This window comes from Geospiza fortis, unplaced genomic scaffold (genome assembly GCF_000277835.1).
Source record: "Geospiza fortis unplaced genomic scaffold, GeoFor_1.0 scaffold84, whole genome shotgun sequence".
In the NCBI taxonomy this organism is placed as follows: domain Eukaryota; kingdom Metazoa; phylum Chordata; class Aves; order Passeriformes; family Thraupidae; genus Geospiza; species Geospiza fortis.
In genome coordinates this window covers 3,056,174-3,073,558 of record NW_005054363.1, presented here as the reverse complement: position 1 = coordinate 3,073,558, position 17,385 = coordinate 3,056,174, and the positions used below count along the sequence as shown (strand labels likewise).

The 17,385-nt window shown below is 36.9% G+C and overlaps 1 protein-coding gene across 1 annotated transcript in view; it reads right to left on the bottom strand.

Annotated features, from left to right (window-relative positions):
- PCCA (propionyl-CoA carboxylase subunit alpha) overlaps positions 1 to 17,385 on the bottom strand; it is a 201,998-nt gene that overhangs the window by 55,513 nt on the left and 129,100 nt on the right. Inside the window, exons 15-16 of the mRNA XM_031059546.1 lie at positions 15,736 to 15,834; positions 3,880 to 3,933 (exon numbers count right to left, since the gene is read on the bottom strand). Coding sequence (XP_030915406.1) covers positions 3,880 to 3,933; positions 15,736 to 15,834 — 153 coding nt within the window. The remainder of the gene's footprint in view (positions 1 to 3,879; positions 3,934 to 15,735; positions 15,835 to 17,385) is intronic.

The window sequence follows — 17,385 nt, the reverse complement described above, 5'->3', positions numbered from 1 at the left end:
TTCAGGGGGGACTTTCATACTCTTTCCAAATGCCTGAAAGGAGGTTGTAGCCAAGTGGGGATTGGTCTCCTCTCTCAGGTAACAAGTGATGAGAGAAAACTGCCTCAAGCTGCACCAGGGGATGTTTAGATTGGATATTTGGGAAAATTTCTTCATGGAAAAGGGTGTCAAACATTGAACAGGCTGCCCAGGAAAGTGGTGCAGTCACTGTCTCTGAAGGTATTTAAAGGATGTATAGATTTAGCACTTGGGGACATGGTTTAGTAGTGGATTTGACAATGCTGGGTTAATGGTTGAAACTGATCATCCTGGAGATCTTTTACATCCTAAACAATTCTGTGATTCTACATTTTTGACAAACCTACTTCTATGAGGTGCCTACACACAGGAGACACCCCATAAAGGACTGCTTCCTTATTTCCTGCACTCTTGCTTTTGGGCAAGAGTTTTAGACATTAATCTGAATCTTGTACTATCTTGCTTCCTTTTTCTTTGTACAGTATATAGCACAACCAGATTACTTGTTGTTATGGTAATGCTATTAATAAATACACTATCTGAATAAATCTAGTGTGAAGTGGCAAAATAGCAGGACTCCATCAGCACACCACATCTAGTGACATTCATCAGAGGGGACAAATGAGCAAAAACTCTTGAAAAATCTCAATTACAGCAATAACCCAGGATCTCCTCTGCAATAATTTAGTGAGGACTCAAAATGCTATCCTCACAAGAAAATTAAACCAAACCAGTGCAATTTCCCATTCAACAACTATTTCTTACAGTTACAAGTTGCTTGCTCCTCAGACAGAAACATCCTCCTGCATCTTCCAAAAGCATGAGCCCCTATCATATCTGAGACTCACAACCCTCTATCAAAAAACAATTTGGAGAAAATAAGCTATCTAATGGCACTACAATTTGGAGAGAAGAGAAATGCTCAAGTAGCAATGAATTTCTACACATGATCAGAAACAAACAAAAGCATTATTACAAATCCATGTAGACCTCCAAGCGATGCTAACAAGCATGCACTCAAACTATATCTCTGGAGAAAGCAACATGATTTTTCCTGTTTTCCTCTCAAATAACAGAAATATGCTGCTACACTAACAGAAACATTCATCTTGCTGCCCAGATGTTTACCATATGTTATGCAGCAAAATTCATATTTTACTGTTGTCTTTCATCTGCAATGCAGTCTTCTCTGTCCTCCACCTAACTAACTGGAACAGCCAGGATATTTCTAATAGAGAAGCACAGCTTTCACTTCCCCTCAGAGTGTCAGTTGCCTTCCTGAAGCAGGGGCTTGTGTTTTGTCAAAATCCAGCAGCAGAGTTGTTTCTACAATGTCAAAAAATCAAGTGAAGTCATTTATTGAAGCTGATGCCTTCCTGACAAGCCAGGCAAGCTGTGCTCCTTACAAGCTAGCTCTAAAAATATATTCTGCTGGACAAGTCAGTGGTCTGTACACTCCATGGCACAGTCCTGCCTGGTACCACTGGAATGCCATCAACATTGGCCCTGATCAAAAGGAACACAGAATGCTCAGAATCATCCTTTATGTTTGCTACTAATAAAAAAACAGTAGAGAAGTAACTTTGCAAGCTGTTTATTTTATGTTGATAACAATGCATTATAATAAAAATAATAATGAGCAATCAAAAGTCTTTTGCTGCTAAATTTTCCTTTCAAACACTTCCTAAGTCAACTGCACTTAGCAAGGGTTTAATAACAGATAAGTAATGGTGAACTCAAAATGTATTTCTGGGGCCTTCATTAAGATAACATTTTCTTTGTTGGAACATTTACATTTTGCGTGTGCACATGAACACAAGTACAGACTGTGTATCTATATGTGCAGCAATTTGTAGGGGATATCATTGTATCTTCCACCCCATTACCTAAACTGAGCATATTAATTTTAAATCAGGACAGTACAAGGATGTTAAATGAGCAAAGGACAAATGAAAAGGTAGGACTTAGGGGAAAGGAGGACAGTGGGCTAGAAGAACTGAGAGAAGCACAGGCACAGGCACAGAATGGATTCTATGGGAAAACTGGTATTGGAACACACCCTGGGAAGCAGACTTCATTACTGTTTCTCTACCCTGATTGCTGAAGTTCTCTCTCTGGGTTTGATCAGCAAGACATGCATAATATATATTAAATAAAAAAAATCTCAGAGTACTCAAGGCTTTTCTGTTTAGTCCTCCTGAGAATTTTAGTTGTAATCACAAACTTGATTTCCCCAAATAACTAGGATTCAATAAACACACATGAGCTAGTCAGTAAGATCTAACATATATTACAATCCATTAGCTGTTTCATCATAATTTTTCTTAACACAAGAAACACATCAATTCTATTCCCTCTTTTATAATATTTTCCTGCTGCACAAGGCCCAGAACATGAGTCCTGGTCTGTAAGTGAGACTTCAGGGCACTTCTAACACAAGAATACAAAATATTTTCATATCTAATTTGAAAAACAGTTTTAATATTTAATGTCACTAAATACACAGTCAATTTTCCCTACTACAGCACCCACTTAGAGAGAAATCAACTAAAATCTAGCCAGTATTATCAAGTTTTATTTGTGTTTATATCTTATCTACTTGAAGTAATTATTTTCTTCTCACACAAAGACTATCTGATCAGCCACCTAGCAGCAATCTCATATATACACAGGTTGCAACTCCAGAGCCAAAGCATCATCATAAATACAATAGCACAGAACAAAACTCCATTTTTATGTCTTTATGCTACTGCTACTCTGCTTGTGATTAAGATAAATAAATAAATATGTATACACAGAAATGTATTTATAGCAGTAAAAAATACTAGGGGCACTTTTCATTTCTAAAAACAAACACGTAAGTATTCTTGTTAAGTTTACCTTTACCATGTTACACCTTACCAACAATGGCTTCATAGGACTTGCAGGAGAACTAATCACAAGTAGAATGAAAGCATGACCATATGCAATCCTAATCCACTTGTGTCCAAAACAAATAGTGCACAAAGATGTTAGGACTAAATTCTAAATGGAATGTTTCATTCCTGGGCTTTTCACTGTTAATATCACTACAGTGAAATCTATGGGCAGCAAGCAACTTACTTTGGAGGATACTTCAATTTTATTTCACTTTCAGAACTATTTTTAGATGCATATGGAACTTGAAAATTCAATGGCTGCATTTTAACCATGCAAATCACAGAACTGGAAGTTGTTTCAATCACATGTACACATATAAGCATCCATGACCTAACACAAAACCTGTATGTTATACATGAGTGCTCCACAGAACAGTTTTATAGAGTAAATTCTGTCTAACAATATAAGATTTGATTAAGATTTTAGGCATACTTCTATCCAGCAAACAAAATCTGAGAGAACTACAGAGCTAACAAATCTGGTTAGAGTGAGAAAAGAACAGAGCACTTTGCATTACTGAATAGTTTTTTCTAAGACAGTTACTGGGATATCCACTCTGGGATAAAAGAGTATGTGATATGGTGAAGCAATAGAGACCAGAAAGTTGATCTGGTGAAGAAGAGTGGGACTGACCCTGATGCGCACCAAACCTCACTATATTGCAATAAGCTTACAAATCTACAAGCAGTTACTTTTAGATCCCTTCTAAGTGAAACAGATGCAGACTTGAATCAACAGAAAAGTAGAACATAGATACTGTGCCTTGGAAGTTAGCTTCAGCTGGCCAACATTCACCTGCTAAACTCAGAATATTTACACATAATACTGACCCCCATAACCACAAGTGTAAATGTACTAGAAGTATAATTTAGCTACTTTCTGTTTACATTATATTCTTCTATAAATTTAACTCTTGTCAATACACAGTTATTACATGCTTACCACTGTGCCTAGAAACTGAATGCTGGTCTCTCCAGAGGCATTCCGAGAAATCCGCTAAAAAACACAAATATAAGAATTGATTAAAGCAACTCAAAATTTGTAACCATTCCATTTTCTTTGTCACATCACTGTAAAGTAATAAAAAATAATTTAATACATAAACTTATACATTTAACAGATAAAATAATTTCCTTCAACAGAAGTATTAAGAAGTCTAAATCATACTTCATCTCAGATTTTGGTTTTAGTTCAGTCAACTCAATAAAATTTATTTTTGAAGGACAATGAAGGCAAATATGGCCAAGTACAGCACAGAGCAACCTTGTGCTCGAATGTCATGAATAATGAGGCTTCTGCCATCTCTGTGATTCTGTATTCCTGTTACTCACATTTAGTATTATCTTCATTCTCTTCTAATGAGAGACATTTTAATCTCTTTTTAAAATGCAAACCTCCAATGATGTTACTTTGAAAACAGAAAAAAATATGACCTTATGAAATGTCTGGTCACCTACTGTGGTTCAGGAGTTGATTGAAGTTATTAAAGAGTCTTCAAATATTACATTGTCAGTAAGCCGCAAGACAATGCAAGAGAAAACATATTACTGGTTTCACACAGTATTAAACATAATTTAAATATGCAAGATGTATAAATAATTCTTTCTTCCTGTGAATCGTTTTCTCCTTCAGTGTCAAAACGTTTTTCTCACATTTCATTCCTACTGTCTAAGCTATGGCCCATATGGGTCCCAACTGAAGGAACACAGCCCTCATTTTACACAATGAGCACACAGCCCTTTTACAATGCCAAGTGTACATAAAAGTACTAAAGCACAGATCTGAGAAGATGAGTATTATTGCAAAGAACTGCACAGAAGCCTTCAGCATTTTAAAGACAAAAAATCATAAGAACAGGGCTGCAAATAATCTCCCAGCAGAATCAAAACACACCAGTGTCACTCCCAAATGATGTGTTTCTAACTCATTCTCAAAATGTTTCAATTGCAAAAATATCACAGCCTCCCCCTAAGCAATTTATCCCACTGTTTTGCATCTTTACCATGAGGAAGTTTTTCCTAATATCTGATTAAAACAACCCTTACTTCAAACTGTATTACTCATATTAATTCTCATCTGTTTCACTACACACAGGAAACACAGACTATTCCCTTCCCTTCTACAGCTACCTCCAGGTATATGAAGAGCCCTAACCACGGCTCTCCTAAGCCTTGTCTTGTCTAGACCAAATGAGAAAGCGCTGCACCACAATAGCTAGATATCCCCCAAAACAATTTTAATAGCAATAAATTAAATCCTAATCCCTTTTCACTAATGGTGCATGTTCCTCAGCCTCACTTTATGAAGTAATAATTACTACAGCCCAAACATGCTTATTTTTTAGCTTAACAGGTCACACACTGACATTGCAATCTGTACAATCATATGAAAACAAAGGGTGATGTGCCAGAGCCTGACATATTTCAACAATAATGATTAATGGAATGGAAAATATGGGAAATAAAATTTCATACAAAACCTGACGTTTACTTTTATAAAGGAAACAGGAATATACACTTTTCCCACAGTCTAGGATAAACACAATCAGGTTTTGGGAACCACAAAGAAGAACAAAGTACCGGCTGCCTACAATGAATGAACCACATGCCAAAACAAACAAGTCCCAACCACTTGATAAGCTGTCAGAAAATGGCAAGCCGAAAAAAATTAAAGGATTTAATTTCTTTTTTTCCTGGAATGCCCTCCACCCTCGTTAGAGCTCTGTCACTTATTGTGCTACCCTTTTGTCCGCTTTCAAGGGTCATTAGAGACCTTTTCATGTCCTAATAAAAATTCCATTTTTTTGGCCAATCTCCCTGTCACACAGAAAAACACAACTTAAAAAACAAAACAAAAAGAAAAATAGAGGCCCTTTTGTCATTTTCTTTAAAGGCTTTCAGAGTAAAGCCAGGTATCTTGACAACTTGACTTACTTTTCACAACTGAAAAGAAAATCATTAAAGTACTGCCTCACACAGATTTTCTTTACTTGCAGCCAAATAAGCTAGCATAGCAAAAACCAAGCCCTTCCAAAACTAATTTAATAACCACTTTAATGAAGCCAAATAAATATGTATATAAAGCAGGCACCTTCTAAAGCCTCAGCCTCAAGTCAAGACAAAGATATCAGGAGCATTTTTCCTGCCTTGACACTGTTGAAGCACACTGGTATCACTCTACAGCAGTTTCCCACTGCTACTGTTTGCTGTGTCCAAAAAAGCATTACATTCAGTGTCAATTGCATTTAAAGTCTGTATAAGCACTAAAATCCATCTCTTAAATCAACATCTAGGGGGACGAGGGTGGGGGGGAAAATAATAGGGAAAGTGAAGAAAATAGTTAAGAAACAGAAGGGAAAAAGAAATTTCCCTCATGGGTGAATGTAAAAAACAAAGAATAAAGACAGAGAAATTTTCCAAGTTTTTTCACAAAAAATTTCCACAAAACATATGTTACAGCAAAACAAAAAAGAGAACTGCCAGGCTTTGAGAACTGTGTTACAAAAGAAGTCAGAACATTATCATAATTAATGTTTCAAATTACAGTAAATAAATTTCAGCTATTAGGTGTGATTAGATTTTTCTGAAAAGAGTTATTTCTGTTCCACTGGCAGGCTTATGTTTCTGGGATTTGTAAATGTAATTGATGTTTTCAAGAAAATGAAAGGACATGGTTAACAATTATTCTTTTATTTCCCACCTCTTTAGAAAAAAGACCAGTCTCCAGTTTCTCTTGTAAAGTTAGATATTTACATATTCTATACCTCATAATAGATAGTTTCATGTTGCATGTGATAGCAGGAAAGTAATCAAATAGAGGTAACAATAGAGAATAGCTAATTATATGCATTGTCATTGCTCTCTTAATAAATTGCAAATTATTTGCTAGGAGGTGTACAGCAAAAAGGCAAGGGAAATTTATCATTTGTTCAAAGACAAAACACCTCCATGTGTTTACCTGCCAATACAGTAAAATTACATTGTTAACATAAATTATGCTATCTTAGATATAATCAATTTCTTTTCTGGTTGATTCAGTGCACAGAGCTTCAGACTAATTTAATTAGTATCATGTGAGTTAAAAGTATATTTTTCTTTCCTTATGAGAAAGTAACAAGCTAACTCAAATGTGAAAAAAAATCACAACTTCAAAAAAATCCATCTGCAGTCTCAAAGCTGTCAAATGGGTGTGAGTGTTACATAAATATTATATGTATTTTTACACACACAGGTTACAGTATGCTATACTGCATATGCTATGTATATACAAACAAAATGCTTCTGCACACATGTAAAAATAGAAAAGTGTATACAATCATACAAAATGTGTTTGATTCTCCTTCTCTATCTTGTGTATGCTATACCACAGTCATTTCATAAATAATCATTTTAATCTGTAAATCCCAGTAAGTTACAAGAGGGTAGTGTGATATGACTTTAAATTCTTCTGCTTTGCCATAGAAAATTATTTCCACTTAGTTGGGTATCAATGATGTATTCATTGTAAGATGCTGTAGGGTTACAATCAGCTTTGCATTAAGCCTGCAATGGATGAGCACTAGCAGATAAAAATGATAACAACCTTTATATGAAGAAGGATAAAGCAGCTCAAGAAAACATAATATATATATTACTGAAAGACATTGTTAACTGACATTATTAGACAACAACAAGATCTTAGAATATTTTCCACAAATCTTCTGGTCTCTAAGACTCTCCAAGCTACTGGAAGGCAGCAGCTGCAGAGAAGGAACGATACAAAAAAGAAACTCCAACAGACCAAAAGCAATATTTTTGCTTTGCTTACAAATGAAAAAGTAATGATATCCCCCAAACTCAGAATTAATTTGAACTGGCAAAGGCCATCAGATAAATAGATGCACAACCTTCTCAAACACAATTATTTTGAACTATTAGATACTGGTTTTATTTGCTGAAAAAAGCCAATGTTTTTTGCAATTTTTTCAAGCTATGGCACGACTATACTCCCAGTTGAAAAAAACATGTAGCAAACTACCAAACCAAAACCAAAATTACAAGCCCAGAAAATTTATGGATAAGCTACAGATAAAATTTTGATCAAAACACTGGTAGTTTCCCAGCATGGTGCTGTTTTTCAGAATGCAGAATTTCCTGCAGCCCAGCTCCTATTGCTTCATTTCAACTCCTCACTAACAAAAATTCTGAACATCTTTTGCTAGGAACTTCAAATGGAGGGTGCTATCTTTTGGTGAGTATTTACAAAATCTTGAAAATTCCACCAAACAAAACACAGGCCAGAATCATCCCCAGACAGGTTTAATTAAAAAAATAAACTATTCCCACCATAGGGAAGTCAGGGAGAAGAAAACCCATAGTAATTTACCTTGTAAAGTTCTAACAGATTAATTTGCTAGTACTTTATCTATGAGATTTTGTATACATGAGAGTGCTTGGGCATCTGGAGAGCTCCATCTTCCATCCATGTCACTCCAACCTGTGGAGTCCCATGGTTGGGTCAGAAAGGAGGAAAAAGCTGCAGAAGTAGCTGTGAAACTTTTAAGTCATCCTCTCAGCAAAAACGGGTGATTGATTTGACCTTACCAGCCTCATTTTCCCTCTCCTTCTAGCAAGCAGAACTTCATTTCAGCAGTGCCTTTTGCACTGTGTAAAATCCCAGTGGAGGGATGCAATCCCAGACTAGCAATGTGACCAGGATTTGTAGTATGCTGGAGTCTGTCTATATGGCACTGCACATTTAGACTTGTTCACCTTCATAAGCCTTTCCACTTTGGGAATCACCCCAGATTTTCACAATTTAACATTCTGCACTGCTGGTGCCATCATTGCTCCCCCCTAGAGCATTAAACTACAGATGGGAAGTTAGCCTGATTTTGTGCACTGCTCTACCCTTAGCCATTACCAGTTTCAGTTCACGCTTTACAGTAAAAGAAGCCTCAGTGAGTTGTTCTTCCTCAGGGCATGTCCACATTTCCCAGGTTCTTACAAGGGCAGCAGTCAGCCAGTGGGGAAAGAGATGATCAAGTGCTGTGTGTGAAGTGTTTTGATTGTGAAAGATGTCTGAGGCTGATGTTAGTGGCACTGTGCTGAAGCCCTCTTTCCCATTAAAAGGGATCCTGCCAGAATGCTGAAATACTGGCCTCCCCTGGCACCTGTTACAAGCTACCTCAGTCCCTTCCCAGGGACTGAATGGAACCTGCTCCCAAACAGTACAAATACAGATGTTAAATATAGGGTGAGGGGCATACAGGGCATCAATCCACACAGATAATTGTGCAGGTGCAGTTTCTAAGAGTCTGAGGCATCGTATCAGTGCTTTTAGAAGTTCTCTTAAATGCCTGGGATTCAATTGCAGTAAAGGACTTGGGAATTTCTGTCCTCCCATAAACAGAAAAACAGAAACACAAATCCTTCCCAATATTTCCTTATGGGATATCCAATGTGACTGTTACTTGTTACTTCTTTTTGCAAAGTTTTTTTTAAATACTAAAACCAGCATACCAGCACAGGTATGCTATTACACATACAGAGTGCCTTGTGAGTATGTTCACGTGTTTGTGTAATCCTCTGAGATAGGTAGGTGTTACAAAGAAATATATTACATATTTTAGAACTAACAAAAAAGAAACAATCAAAACAAAACAAACAAAAAACCCACATAATCCTGCCCCCCCAAAAAACAACCAAAAAAAAGCCTCCACAGGAAATACTAGTTAATTGCTGTTAGTAAAGAATTTATCTAAAGGACATTTACTTCAACCTGAGATTTACAACAATACAATAATTATTTATTTAGTCTTCTCTAAATTTTAGTCTTCTTCTAAATTTTTGCTGTTACTACATCAAATCACAATGTGAGTAGACCTTCTGGAAGCTTTACTCTTGTTTTGGCATGCCATGACACATCCTGTTCCTATAAGGGGGGAATCACGCAGTCAAAATGCTGCCATGTGATTCTAGATCTGATAATGTCTGTGACTGCCCCAAGAAAAATTCCTGACAGGATCCATAGTCCTTTCTCACTCTTATGCCCCTCCTCCTCCTTCCTCTTTGCTCTCTGAATGTGTTACCATGTTCAAGAGAACCATTTCTCATCTTTCAGGGTTTAGATATCATAAAACTATGAGTCTGTCAGCAACTGAACACAATGCTTTGTTCCTTGCACACATACAGAATCCTTATAGTTATTCATCCTGATATTATTTATCTTGAAAATTGATAGCTCCAAGAAGAAAAATATATGGCATAAGATACTGTGACAACTAATGTTATTTGATTAACATCTTAAGTAAGACAGGGATTGATTTAACATATCAGTTGATCACTTATTTCCTTCCTGAATGAAAAAAAGAAAATTTATTCATTTTCATTAAAGAACTGGTAAAGGTAGTGGTGTGTGCTTTTAGTTCCTCTGCTGTAGTTTCATGAGCTTTTACTTCCTTTAATTTTCCCCTTCCTTTCACATACTCTCCATTTGAACCATGGTCAAGAAATTTGTACCAGATTTGGCTGGGATAGTCATAACTGGAACAGGCTGAAAAAAACCAGGGAGTGAGCTACAGGTTAATCAATGTGGGCCATCAGGAATTCAGTGCTGGGGCTCACATTGGCTTTTCTCTACCCAAAAGTACAGCTATGTTGGTATAGGATAACCAAATGTCTGCAGAATGTTCTGAGTCCCTCTTCTGGAGACAACCTAGCAAGAGTAATTTTGAAGTCATGGTTAAAGGACAACAGCAGAGTATGTGCAGTAATTGCACAGCACAAAAAAATGGACTGTCAAGCAGTCATGAACACTGCTCACTAAACCTTCCCAAAATAATTTTCAGGGGTTAAGAAAACGAATGTTCTGAGGTAATAGTACTTTAGATTGAAAACCTATATAATGTATCATATCATTATCACAGATTACATCTGAGATCTCAAAACAGCAAAATGAAAAAAAGGTAATTTTTCTTACAAAAGTAAAAAAATTACACATATGAAAAAAGTCTCTAAAGAGTTGTAGGAAATGAATACTTGGGCAAAGGCTTTGTTCTCCTGTCAGACATTTCCCTGGAACAAAGACTTCATAACCTACAGCATTCTCATTTCATCTGTTATTATAGACCAAAATAATAATCTAAAGAAACATTGTATCAGAGAAGCACTTATATTTGTCATACCCCAGGATGCAGAATATACTACTCCTGCTGCAATTGTTGATGCAATAAATAAATTAAATGAAAAAATAAGTGATGCCACCACCGAATTCCCTTTAACACTAAGTAGAGAAAGCTCCCCTGATAAATCTTCATCTATTTCATTCACAAAAACACTTGAAGCTTGAGTCTGATGATTTCAGCTTTAGAGGATCATGTTCTTGTTTAGCAACTCCATTACTCTCTTAATTACACCTTGCTGTGACCGATAAAGACCACTTTTCTGTAGAGTTTGGGACACAGAACAGTTATGCTGGAAGGGAGCTCTGGAAATCAGGTAGTCATATTCCCTGTTCAAAGCAAGGCTAATGTCAAAGTGATACTGAACTGCTCAGGATCCTGTCCAGTTGAGTTCTCACTACACCCTATAGAGCTTCAGTTCCACAGAGACTAATTCTCTGAAAGCCAAGAAACACAAAAAAGGAGGTATCACCAGTGCTATTATAAAATTGCTTTGCTGAAGATGCCAAAAGCCACAAAAAGTTTTCCAGGGTCCAGGCAGAATGCCTACACTACCTCTACAGGGTAGAAGGTTTCATAACAGCAAGATAGCAGAGCTGTGGGCCCAACAGTTTGGCAGTGAAAAGGCTGGGTGCATGTGAGGGAACTAAGGAGTACAAAAGCATTGGCAAAGATGTGACAAATAATTCAAACTAAACCATTCTGTGGTTCTGGCTCAGCACCCTTTTGCTACAGGGAACTATCTGCAAGTAAAAGGTATTTAAGGGTGAGTTGAGTGTCTGATGGTGGGATCAAAAGGCACAGCATTCAACAGACCAAGGCAGTTGTAAAATTTGTCCATGCAGCATTGCCATAGAGCAGCCTCCAAATCTGAGTGGTCGGCGAGGTGGTTTTTCAGAACTTGCCCAAACACAAGCAGTTGTTGCTTTGAGGATCTCCTCTTAGACTCATTTTTTCTTGAGCAACCTGCTCACCCTGCTGATACCTGGTGCTCCTGTGCAGTGTCCCATGCAACCCGACTAGTAAGGACAGAGCTGCAGTTAGGTTCAAGCCCACCTGCTGGACTCCATGGATTCCTTATCTTGAGGTCCCCTTAGATTCTAGTTCCTATGAGAAACAGATGATGCTCAAACTCCATGGAAAAAGACAGCTGTTCCCTTCCTTCCACCTGCTCCTCAGTTCATACTGGGAGACAGAAAAGGTCACAGACAACTTCTGTGGGCACAGAGCTCACTGAAATACACCTTACTTGTATATGGGGGGAGAGACAGAGAAGTAAAAATGCTCCCAAAAATATGTAAAATTGTCCCAAAATATGCCTGTTGTCTTTCTTCCAACTGCCATTACTTTTCAGGATACCATACTGAACCACCATTCTCCCTTCCAGTTTCCACTAGAGATCTTGTTTTTCTTTTCCACAATCAACCCCTACTTTTCTACTCACTCTTCACAGGAAACCTTAAGACCCTCATCTATTCATTTATTTTTATTCTAAATATTTCCTAAAAGGTTATATCATATTCAAATCCTGTTTTATATATATGAGTATTTTAAACATGCCTTTGCAATTAAATAAAACCCAATCCCTTCAAATCTGAGGAAGGTGTATTGTAACTATATTCCTATAGTTCTTTGATTTTCAGCAAAGTCCAAATTCATAATAGCTAGGTGTAAGTCAAATTCTGAGTCACTAACATCTTTTGAAACAAATATGGGAAACCATTTTGGTGAAGTATTTCTGTACAAGAAAATGCTATTTGCTTGCTGAACAAAATCCTACACTTCAGGATGTGTTAAATTCAGCCTCACCAAATGAGAGGTAGAGTTTAGTCATAAGTAGAGAAAATGCTGAGAAACTGGGATTAACTGAGAAACTACTAAAAATAGCCACAAAACCCCCCCCCATGATGAAATCTGAGTACTACAAGAAATGCGATGGGGTCTGGCCACACCCCCATCCCTGGAAACTGTATCTCAGAAGTTTCTTGGTCAAATGATCCCAAGTTTTCATCACTTTCACAGTTTTGGATTTCACAGTAACCCAAAGCAGCACAATGATTTCAGAGCCCTTATGCTGCAGCCACAGGACCTGCAGTGTACCCCAGGGTTCTGGTCCCACCCTCATCTGGGGACCTGGCCAGGCACTCTGCAGCTCCCATCTGCTGCACACAGATGGGCTTCCTCACACAGGAAACAAAAGCAGGAGGAGGGGGGCTGCCACACATCCTTGCTGTGCCCTGGTATGCCCTAGACAGACTGTGACCAGGGCATATACTTCTCCTCAGGCACTCAGGTCCCATACTCTAGAAAATGTCCTAGAAAATGTGGGTTTTAAACTCAAAGGCCCTTCAGAACTCTGCAGCAGAGCTGGTGTTCTGCTTCGCTCTAATTCTCATTGAGCCTTTAGCAGAGGAGTAAAAATACAGAAGCATGCTTAACTACTTATTTTTAAACATGCAACAAATATGCAAAAATTTGAATGTCTACACTATAATTACATAAATATATTTCAAACCAAAACATTTTAAAATTATTTATTCCCCATTTCTATGTTTAAGTGCTTTGCTAGATTGTGGCCAAACTGCAGGATTGAGCCAAAGGTGCATAAATCCCACCTTCAAAGGAAAAAAACATTCACAAAGATTGTATTTGGTTGAGCAAATTTAAAAGAATGAAACCAACTCTGAAGAAAAATTAGATTGGCTGAAAATTAATAAAGCACAGCTGGAATTATTCGATTCATCCATATTTGTTGCTTAAATGGCTCTAGGGCTAAGTTTTGCAGAAAGAAGATACTTCAAGACTCAGGGGTCAATTGCTTTTGGAGACAAATTGACCTACAGGAATACACTTGTCTAATTTGGTTCTTGCAGTGGGGCAAGTCTAAGAAATATATAACCAAAAAACCAATTTTGATTCCAGTGAGCGACTATCAGAGGTCAAGTTTAAGGTTCCCATAAATTTACATATATACACTAAAAGATTAATAACTTCTCAAGCTACTGAGTTTCTTTGCTAAAAGCAAAGGCAGATAAAATCTGAGAAGGAAACAACATATGTGCTTATTCCACATTCTGCTGGCTGGATACCATGCAGTCAGCTCGCTGCATGTTGCTGTGGCTAGATCTGCAGTATTTCATAGGGTTTGGTCATACTCAGGGAGTGCAAGTAACACTGCTGCTGGCTCAGCTCCTAGAAGAAAGCTTCTTCAGATCATATGATCACTAATTTTAAAACTAATTTTATGTGCAAATTCAACTCTTATTAGCTAAATGGTGTTACTACTGTTAGTTATATATCCAGTCATATAGTAATATAGTTTGCAATGAGGTCTTGTGAACACAATTATCCATTCTAAAGATAGTGCTTTTCACCTAGGCAGGTTTTATATATTCATACACTGGTATTTTTTCCTGTTCAAAATTAGGAATGTACTTTATAAAATGGCACCAAAATGGACCAGTATTAAAATATTTAAAAAATAAAAACACACCTAAAAATAGATAATTATTTTAGATATACACACACCAAAACCACATCTAAAAATAGAAAATTATTTTAGATATACACATTCCTTGAAGCTTGCATGAACCTCCCAAGAAATCTACAGAACTTAAGTCCAGAATTTACTTGGGAACATCATGAAAATTTCACTGTCAGGCAACACTAACCTTGAAAGATAGAATAATTTTTTATTTTCGAGTTCTTTAAATTCAATCAAAGCAAAACCAGTATTTTCCAGCTGGGTAATTTAGCAGGGTAAAAATGAAAACATTTCCTTGTAAATTATGAGAAATCTGACCACTGTATCACTGATAAATATATAGGAAATAGATACTGTTGTATGTAGAAAAATACTTCCAATAAGTTTTGATTTGTTTTTCATTATTGCCAGGATCAATAGATATTTGTAAATAAATTATTTGTCAAGAAATATATAAATCCTGACTGAGGTTACATTTAGAAAAGCACTCTCTGGTGTGTGGAGCTGGTTTCAAAGACACAAGTGTTCAGAAGGAAAGAAAATACAACCACTTTAAGCTTTTCAGTCCTCTTTTCTTAGAGCCACATAAGTTTGGGATGTTTTCTACGCTTATCTTCTCAAATCATGGAACTAATATACTTCTTACGAGTATATAAAAAAACATATTACATGGGAGATGGGCTGCCCTGGGGCTTTGAAACTGCAAAGACCCAGAAGTGTAACAATCACACAATCCAAACATGAGGGAGAGACCAATTTTACTGTAGGTCCCCATGTGAGATTTAGTTGTGGGTTAGGTTAGGAGGGAGTTTTTTCATTTTGTTTCGGTTGATCTGTTTTTTTGGTTGGTTGGTTTTTTGCAGTAAAGCACTTCTTATTTTTTACATGATTAAGAAACTCTGTCTCCTCACAAGCCACTAAATTAAGACAGCCTATAAAATCTGGGGTAAACTTCTATCTAAATAAGGAACTTCTCATTCAAAACTCTAGGTAAGTAACTTAAAGTGCATCCAGAGCTTTAGTGGAGTGAATTTGTCTCAAAGTAGAAACCTTCTGCTGTTTGTAAAACATCACATCATTTTTGTGATGCAGCAGGTTTAGACCCCACGTTTCAGTATTATTTGTATGCCCAAAGAGGCTTTGGTGAGATTACCTGTATGGTCCTCTGAGTGCCATCAATGGTGACAGACAACAAGGGTGAAGCCAGGTTCCACTCGCTGGTCACATTTAGTTTCATCCCATCAACTTCCACCTGTTGTGACACCAAACAAGGCTGTTACTATTGAAGACAGACAGAAAACTGATCTCAAGTTCATTACTGCATACAAAGCAGCAACCATTTTAAAACAGATGGCTCCCAAACAACCTGTCATGTTTACTGCTTCTGCCATAAAAGACAGGGTCCAACAACAGAGTCTTCCAGCTATCTCTGGGGAGAGGTGAAGGACCTGTGAACAGCTGCCTCTGAGTAGCAAGGTTTCAAGTGATTTCCAGCGAGTAACAAACAGCCATCCAACTTTTAAACCTATCTGGACATGCTACATTTACTGCAATTAGACAAGTAATGCATATAAATTCCAGTGACACCTTGCAACCCACACAACAGGGCTTGCATATAATATTCTCTCCAAGGACCAAGGAAGAACTTTTCCTATGCTTCTAATGAAGGGCTTTGCATTGTTATCTTAATTAATATGAGGCAGTAATTAATTCTTCGACATTTTGCCTCAAAGTCTAGAAAAACTTTGCAAATTCTGACATGTTTTCTTTCAATATACAGCTGATCAGAGAAATACAATTTCTGACTTGAATGTCAATATGTTTATCCAGAAAGTGGGCTTTATTTTAAATCATACCATATTCATTATGCAAAAATATTTCTAGGTGAAGAGCAAAAATTCTGGGGTCTGAAAAAAGTGTAGATCAGCGTAGCTGTAATGACACTTCTATCATTCTTTTGTTGTATTAGTGTTTAAAAACACACATCACACATTCAACACTATAACAGCATCAGAGAAAGAGATGGTTATGAAGAAAATCATTACATATGGACTAATGTAATTGCTGATAAATATTTATGGCATATTTTGAACAGTCATCATACTATTGAAGGTAGGTAGCTATTATTTACTATATTGCATATATTCTCAATAAAGAAAAAAATTCAATGCATTTAGAATAAAAGCTGGGCACACCTTTTGCAAAATAAAACTTATAAAGCCTACTCTTTTAGGTCTCAGGCTTATCATTATTTGATCTAATAATAAGAAGAATCATCTTAAAAGAAATCCGTAACAGAGAAGTTCAGAGGAACAGTGTGCAATTTAATAAATTTATTTCAGTTAAGAGGAAAAAGTTCTGGCTTAAAAAACACTCTAGTTTTATAGACTTTAGTTTAGAACACACAGTTTGCCTTAGTGATACAATCTATGCAATTTCCATGGGCTTTGACTATAAATAAAGTTACATGTAAGGAACAAGAAGAAAAACAAGTCATTTATAATGGTTCACCAATAGGCCAGATTAGCTGGCATGCTTCAGGTACTTTACACTGCTCCAGTGATGCAAACCAGCCACAAACCTGGCTTGAGTTAAGCCAGACCTGCAGCTGGTTTGCATTTCCAGAGCACTGCAGAGCAGCTGGAACCTCTGGTGAGCCCAGACCACTCTCAGCAAACACGTATCAGCAAATACTTTCTTTTTTGAGAACAGGAGAAACATATCAAAAAGACTTTTGCAAATGTAGAAAAGCAAATCCAGTGCTCTGTCTCAACCCTCTGTGATTAGCAACTGAACTTTGGTA